This window comes from Syngnathus scovelli, chromosome 16, assembly GCF_024217435.2.
Source record: "Syngnathus scovelli strain Florida chromosome 16, RoL_Ssco_1.2, whole genome shotgun sequence".
Taxonomy (NCBI): Eukaryota; Metazoa; Chordata; class Actinopteri; order Syngnathiformes; family Syngnathidae; genus Syngnathus; species Syngnathus scovelli.
This window is the reverse complement of record NC_090862.1, coordinates 12,608,248-12,615,378: the sequence shown is the minus strand read 5'-3', so window position 1 is coordinate 12,615,378 and position 7,131 is coordinate 12,608,248. Positions and strand designations below refer to the sequence as shown.

General features: G+C 51.1%; 1 protein-coding gene across 2 annotated transcripts; it reads right to left on the bottom strand.

The window, feature by feature from the left end:
• Positions 1 to 760: 760 nt before the first annotated feature.
• On the bottom strand, positions 761 to 2,532 carry LOC125983441 (janus kinase and microtubule-interacting protein 3-like). Of its 2 annotated transcripts, XM_068653436.1 has the most exons (3): positions 1,805 to 2,532; positions 1,600 to 1,725; positions 761 to 1,230 (listed from the first exon to the last, which is right to left on the bottom strand). In XM_068653436.1, the coding sequence occupies exons 1-2, from the start codon at positions 2,015 to 2,017 to the stop codon at positions 1,609 to 1,611; spliced, it is 330 nt and encodes a 109-aa protein (XP_068509537.1). In that variant the 5' UTR covers positions 2,018 to 2,532; the 3' UTR covers positions 761 to 1,230; positions 1,600 to 1,608. The 2 variants fall into 2 exon arrangements, with proteins under 2 accessions (XP_068509537.1, XP_049600621.2); XM_049744664.2 differs by having other exon boundaries at positions 761 to 1,725.
• Positions 2,533 to 7,131: the final 4,599 nt, after the last annotated feature.

Here is a 7,131-nt window from a genome sequence, read left to right as displayed (position 1 = left end):
CCATGTAGGCCACCTTGGAGCGCTCGGTGGGGAACTCTGCTGGGGCCCTCTCAAAATGCATCCCGCATTCTGTAATAAATGCCCGGCTAAGGCCGGGTTCCCCGGAGTAGCGCTCTGGAGGAGCCAGTCTGGCACCGCCGGTCATGGGAGCTATGGCAAGGGGAGTGACTGAGGAAGCAGCGGGTGTACTGGAAGTCGCTGCTGGTCCCGCGTTCAAGAGCGAGAGCACGTCCTGCATTTGCTGGCCCAGCTGTGCTACTTGGGTGGCGACCGCTCCTCTGAATTCTTCTTGACACTAAGCGATTCCTCGGATTTCTTTCCCCAAGTCGCCCACTTGCTTCTGGTGCTGGGCGAGCTGTGAGGCATGGGAACGCACTGTGGCGCACAGGTGCTCCGACTCTGCCGAGTCCATGACTGGCCAGTGTGTACTGTCAGGCAGGGGACAAGACGGAGGACCCGGATGCAGAGTCGTTTCTTTCTGGGATTTATTCCAGCAAGCACACTGAGCAAAAGTACAAATCAAATCGCCTCTTGCGAGGGAAAACACGTGGCAAAAAGTACAAACAAAAGGTGTCGCACTGAGGCGAGTCAAAAGGCTAAAAGTACAAATCAAAACGCCTCTTACGAGGGAAAACACGTAGCAAAAAGTACCAACCAAAGGCGTCGCACTGGGGCGAGACAAAAAGGCGATGGGGACCAAGGCACAAACAAAAGCGTCGCTCGGTGGCGAGACAAAAAGGAGGGTTCTTACAAAGAGCTCGGACATCAAGGGATCGCTGGTGGTCGGGACGAGGCAAGACACACTGGCACAAGACAAGGGAAAGACACGGACTAAATACACACAAAAGGGCGGGGACACAGGTGATGACAATTAGTGTCAATTACGCAGGTGCACACAATCGGGATCAGGGAAGACAAGACAACCAAACACCGAGGAAGGAAACACGAACTGAAACGGAAGGGATGACAAAATAAAACCGGAAGTAAAGTTACGACAATCGACGAGACAAAAAACTGGAAAAATAAACGCGACCGCATGACAACGCTGGATTTATTTGCACCTTTAAAAAGACACCGTATTGCCGCAGATGTGGCAAAGAGTACTTTTGGGCATCTGAGACGGAAGGATGTCCAAAGCATCACGTCACCTGCTCTGGTCGGCATGGTGGTGGGACGTTGAGGTCAACCGCTTTGGGGTTGGCTGAATCTTTGGTCGCAGGATGCCACACACTTGAAGACAGAAGCAGAAAAGCAGAGCTAAATGCAAAATGTACTCACCGGTGACTCCAATTTTTTTCCCCCCTGAAGAAATGGATGGACGGGTGGCCCCGGCTGGCCGGTGGGACTCTTGTTATTCTGACCCTTTTTAGTGCGCGTTTGGGGCAACAACCGTTTTTTGTGGCGCTCTCTTCTGGTTCAAGAGTGCCCTGCATGTGAATTTGCCTTTCCTGCCTTCTGATTGGATGAGCGCCGGTGTGACGCGGTGCCTCTGTCACCGTGGCGGGGGGTATACGTCGGCATCGGAGCGTCTGCCAACGTCTGAGACCGGCTGGCAGTGTATCGGAGGTGTCGAGTGCGGTGCCGCTGGAGCTCACTCACCAGCTGGTGTTAGGGCCACAGAATGAAGGCCAAGGAGAAGAATAGAAAGAGAAACAGAAACTTCTCCTCCAATTGTTTGATTTGTCTCTTCTGAGCTTCGATGAATTCTTTCAGCTCTTTGTTCCTCTAGGACGGACAAATGGAAAGTGGCCTTCAAAAGCCAGTAAGCGTGCAAGTAAGTGCCGGGCTGGCTTTGGGCCCTTACCTGTTGCGCGCTGTGCAGCAGATCCATTCTATCTTGGAGGATGCAAGCGTCGCGCTCCCTCAACTCGCACATCAGGGCTCGCTTCCATTGGTCCACGGCGCTCCTAAGCTCTTCTCTCTGATCCGCCGTCAGCACGTCATTCACGCCAGCGTGGCTGGCTTTTTCGCCGTCCGTGGCGGGGCAGTCCCGCTGCGGTAGCGCCTCGTACAACATGGCCTCCAGCTCCAGGATCCTCTGGGCCGCAATCCTCGTCCATCAGTGGTCCGGCGGGAGATTTGAGGGTGGCTTACCTTATGAGCCTGGTCCATGGAACGCTTCCTGAAGTCCAACTCTTCATCCAGGTAGCCCTTCTGCTTACAGAACATATCCTAGCACAGCTCAAAGTCAGAATTGTTGGGGCACATTGCCGGAGTTCCCCTTGGCTGATGTCGCGTGTCTGTCTACCTTCTCACTTTCAATGTCCAACATCTACTGTTGAAGTGCTGACTTGGTCACTTTGATGTATTCTAACCACTGAGGAAAGGCTGCTGTCACATAAGCAGAATGCGAGAGCGTGCGTGGACGTGCGCGTTACCTTCTCGGCTAGGGTGAGAAGGGTCCTGGCGTGAATCACGACCACCTGCTCCTCGTTGGTGAGATTCTGCAAGAGCCCAAAGGCACAGCGTCAATAAGCTTCTTTCAGCGCAAAGCCTTCCAAAAGTCACATTTGAGCCGCCGAGTCTCGTGGAGTGCGAACATAAGGAGTTCGACATACACTTACGGCGTTATCGCCCAGGATGTCCAGCTTCTTCATCAGATCACTGATGACGATGTCCGGGGGAAAGGCGCAAGGAGCAATGTAAGGTGTTCTGGGACCTCGGGTTAAGGTTAGGGTTGCGAGGGACGCCTTACGTACGCTCACGCCCTCGGCCTCGCAGTAGATCTGCAAAGGGCTGAGGCCGTCTGGGAAACGGACTTGCAGAAACTTCAAGACGGGGGAGCGCCACTCCCTCTCCTGAAAGGCAGAGGCATGCATCCGTCCGTCCGTCCGTCTGTCACATCTCTGGCCTCAACACGCTTGTGCGAGTCTTCCCACCTCCAGCTCCAGGATGCGGAACTCAAGCAGTTCGTTTTGGTCTCGGATATCCTGGATGTGCTCTTTCAGACGCGCTTCTTCCGCCTCCATCCGCCTGACCTGAAAAGACAGTCAGACCTCATCTGCGGGGCTTCCCGACGGGTGTGACGCCAAGCGACTCCGCCCAGCGCCTTTCTTTCCGTCACCTTTTCGGCCAACTGCTGATTGCTCTGACGCAGCAGCTGCTTCTCCTCCACCCACTTGACATTCTAGAAGAGACAAACGCGTGGACAGCTTTGGAATGTTGTGTCATTTTCATCCACAAATTCTTTGGTTGACTGGAAAATGACATTTGCTTTTCTCCGCATTTTCCCAGCCACGTTCAGGGGGGGGTTGGTCCAGTAATGCCAGACGAATGAGTGACTGAAGAATGTAGCTATTTTGTCTGAGAAAAAGGTGTGCTCATTGATGACCTTACCTGTCCTTGTTGCTTCAGCGCTGACTCCAGATCTGCTACTCTGCTTTGATAGTGACCCATTTCTACCATCAGCTTTTCTCTGGTCTGAAAGGAGGAGGAGGGAGGCTCCTCCTCCTCCTTTCAGACCAGAGAACACCCGAGGCTGGGTGAGAACGGGGAGGCTGCGACCCGGCCGGGGGTTGCGGGAAGGGGTGCCACCTTGATCTCCTTCTCGGCGTCGTAGTCCCCTCCGCTGGTCTGGGCGAGCAGAGCGTAGGCTCGTTGCAGCGCTTGATATTCTTGCGTCAGCTGGCGGTAGCGAAGCTCCGCCTCCTCATGCACACACCAATGCAACACAGCACTAGTACCAGAATCAGTCAGACCGGCGACAAAGCACCCGCGACGCAAAGACGAGTCCGATTCCAGGCTGAAGAGGAATGTTTGGCGCCAATACGCTGGCAGAAATGGCGGGCTACCTCTTCGGGTTCCGTGTCGGGGGTTCTGTCGGTGTGAAAAGACAAGGACGATCCGTCCGAGTCCACCAACACGTCTTCGTCGTAGCCGTAAAATGTTTCGATGACCTGCGGGCGCGGAAGCAAACATCTCTCTGAACAAACTGAAGCGACACCTTACGATGAATCGACGAGAGGAACGATAGCGAGAAAAAGGCCATTTCATCTTGCGCAACACCAAGCAGCCGCAAACAAACAGACTCACCTTGCAGGACCTCACGCTTTGTTCCTCCTCAGAGATTCTCGACGTCGGTATCGTAGCAGCAAATCTCTCTACTGTCGACACAAATAATCCGCCTTTGAGATTCTTTGGATGCAAAGGGAACGAACGGCTCCGGCGCAGAAACAAACGCGACTCACGATGACATTTCTGACATGAGCTCCTGTCTCCAGAGCCTGAAAAACCCGTCACCGGCGATGATTGGAGGGACGCTCGTCTTTTCCAAAAGTGACAACTACAGGGTGTGTCAGGGTTTTCCAGATTATCTTTATCGTATGATTATGTTGCTTTGACTTTGACTGCAACCTGTAATAAATAATATTATTTATCCCTTATTTATCCCTATCATAAGCGATAGCAACTTCCTACACAAAGTTGTAAAACACCCCTTGCTATGATTTGACTAGAGGTCAAGGGCTTTCTCTATTCAATCCACGCTTACACCCACCCTGTTTCTCTTAATAAAAATGCTCGTGCAGGAGCCGAGAGTCAGACTTCATTCGTACAACGGATGGACTCTCCACCTGCAGGTGTCCAAAAGAACTTACTTGTCTCCCGTGTGGTTCTTCCAAAATAAGTTGGAGCGAGCGCAACTCTAACAGGGTGCATTTTGCCACTAGCTGCCTACGGACAATGACGTCGCGCTCGCGGCTAATGGTTGACGGGCTGAGCAGCCGGGCGAGTCCGTTGTTTTCAGCGCACAGCGAGTGGCAAAGGCGCTGACAAAACGGGAGCTTTGAGCTGCTGAAAATGGCAAAACAAGTCTAAAGCGTGTTCAAACGCGTGCGCACAATGCTCCTGCTTGAAAGGTCGGAATTTAAGGGGCCAATTTTTTGGATGGCGGCCGCCGGCCAAGCTTTGGAGCGCGGCGCTGCCGTACGTGCACCGAGTCGCCTGCCTGAAGACCTTGGACAAGTCGTCGATGATGTGCCGCTGCTCCACAACTTGAAGGAACTCCATTTCACCGTCCTGCTGGCCGCAACCGCGGTCCAGGTCATTGAGCGAACTAGGCCTTCTCTGTGGAACACAAATGCAGTGGACTCTGTTGGTACGCCGCCGTTGTCCACGTCGACTTACCAAGCTTGCCATCTCCTCGTTCTCCTGGGTGACAAAGCGCACTTTGTTTTCAAGGCGAGACAGCACCAGCGAGAGTCTTCATTCTTCCTGCTCAGGCGTTTGTTTTTGTACAGGAGTGGCAGAAACTGGCTTTCTGTTTCTCTCAGTCGCTTTAGCTGCAAGCATGAAGTGCGGGATGTGAAAGACGCACAACACGCGGGCCAGAACGTATCCATTCCTTTTGCATCGGTTTGAACGGAATCGTGGCATTGGCTCCCAATAAAAGACATCTACCAGGCAAGTGACTCGCCGCGCCGCTCAACTAATAAGCAAGCGCAATGGGTGCCTCGCTGGATGGCGCGCATCAAACGTAGCGCAAACCTTCAAGCGTGCCGTCAATAAACTACCAGTTCATCGCGCTCTTCAGAAAGCAGGGCGTTTCGATCCTCCAGTTTCCTGATGACTGCGCTGAGCTCAGCGATTTTCAGATGAAACCGTCGCGTGTCCCGATCCTCCTGAGACTGAAAACGTCCCGCAACACACACACACAACCACTCGTTCAAAGTTCAAAACTGTTTTTGTGCTACCTTCCTCCAGCAACGAACTAAGTCATGCGTACTGCAAGTGTGTGATGAGGTGGCTTACGCTATGAAGGGGATTGCTAGTAGCGGCGTTGACCCCACTTCCAGGGTAGTTTAGGCCCGCCCTTTGGGAATCCCTCAGGGCAGCGATCTGCTGCTCGGCAGCCTGAGTCTGCAGCTGAAGGCGGTGGACGTGGCCGGCCCCAGGGCTTTATCCAAAACACTAACCGCTCTGTCTTTCAGCTTGATCTCATCCATCTGGATGTACAAACGGGGAGCGTTCAGGCAGGCGGGCAAACTCATTTGCCAGAATTGTGACAAAAACAAAGAGAGCAACCGGCCAATTTTTTTCTTGAATCGACTAGAACACCTTTGCTGTGACAAAAGCGAAACGAGCAACCGGACATTTTCTTCTTGTGAAATAGAATAGAATGCCTTAGGTGTCATTGCACTGCAGGTATACGACGAAATTGGGAACATAGCCACGCACCGCGCATCTGATCAGTCCTACCAGTCAACGGATCTCCCTCTCGCAGTCTCTCTTGGTTCGGCTCAGCTCCTCCCGATGCTGGTGATGAGCTGATCGGAGCTCGTCCGCTCGGGACTGCCAGTGCTTCACCCCACTTGATTGCTTTAAAAAGAGTAACAACTTTCTTAAAACGAATAAAAATGTCTTACTCTATTTAGATTTGCCCAGTAATTAATTTGGAAGGCAAGTCTATTTTTCGATCGTGTCCTGTTTAACTTTTGACGCGGCCCGACAAATTTAGGAACTGAGCCGCGCCCGACGGACAATCGAAATACTTTTATCCTTCACCAATTCTAATAATCTATTTTAACCATCGTCGTTATTTTATTTAGAGGAAGTAAATTTTCAAACGAATTCACTTTTAACGAAATTCACGCTTCCCTTAAATATCTACAAAAGTTATTTAATTCTCTAACATGTTCGGAGTTACGTTTTACGCGGCCCGTCAAAAGGGGGAACGGGCCTGCGCCCTTCAAATAATTAAATTACTTTCAGTTCTACACCAAACTAATAATCCAATTTAAACACTTCCGTTAATTTATTCAGACGAAGCAAACTTTCAAACGAATTGAAATTCACTCGTGTCTCAAATAACTACGAAAGTTATTCAATTCTCTACAATTGTCTGATGTTACTTTTATTTATTACGGTCCTATGTTATACCATAATAACCCCCCGCACATTAATCAAATCGTCAAATCAACCCCAAACCATCGATTGCACAAATTTAGTACAAATCAGAGCACAACCAAGTAAATAATATACGAAACACATTTATTGAAGAAACATGAAATAGAATTACAAATCTCAATTACTCCAGAAACCGAACAATTTCACTCACTGATACCCGTGTTAATAAAATCATTCAATCCCAGAACAATTCGATTGCAAAACACAGTTCATGAAAGAGGGAAAAGG

What these genes read in the sequence shown, in the direction of transcription:
- LOC125983441 (XM_049744664.2), bottom strand. Translation starts at nt 2,017, where the DNA reads ATGTTGTACGAGGCGCTACCGCAGCGGGACTGCCCCGCCACGGACGGC. An exon ending in TGCTGCACAGCGCGCAACAG is followed by an intron (nt 1,726 to 1,804) that starts GTAAGGGCCCAA and finishes TGTCCGTCCTAG; the next exon opens with AGGAACAAAGAGCTGAAAGA.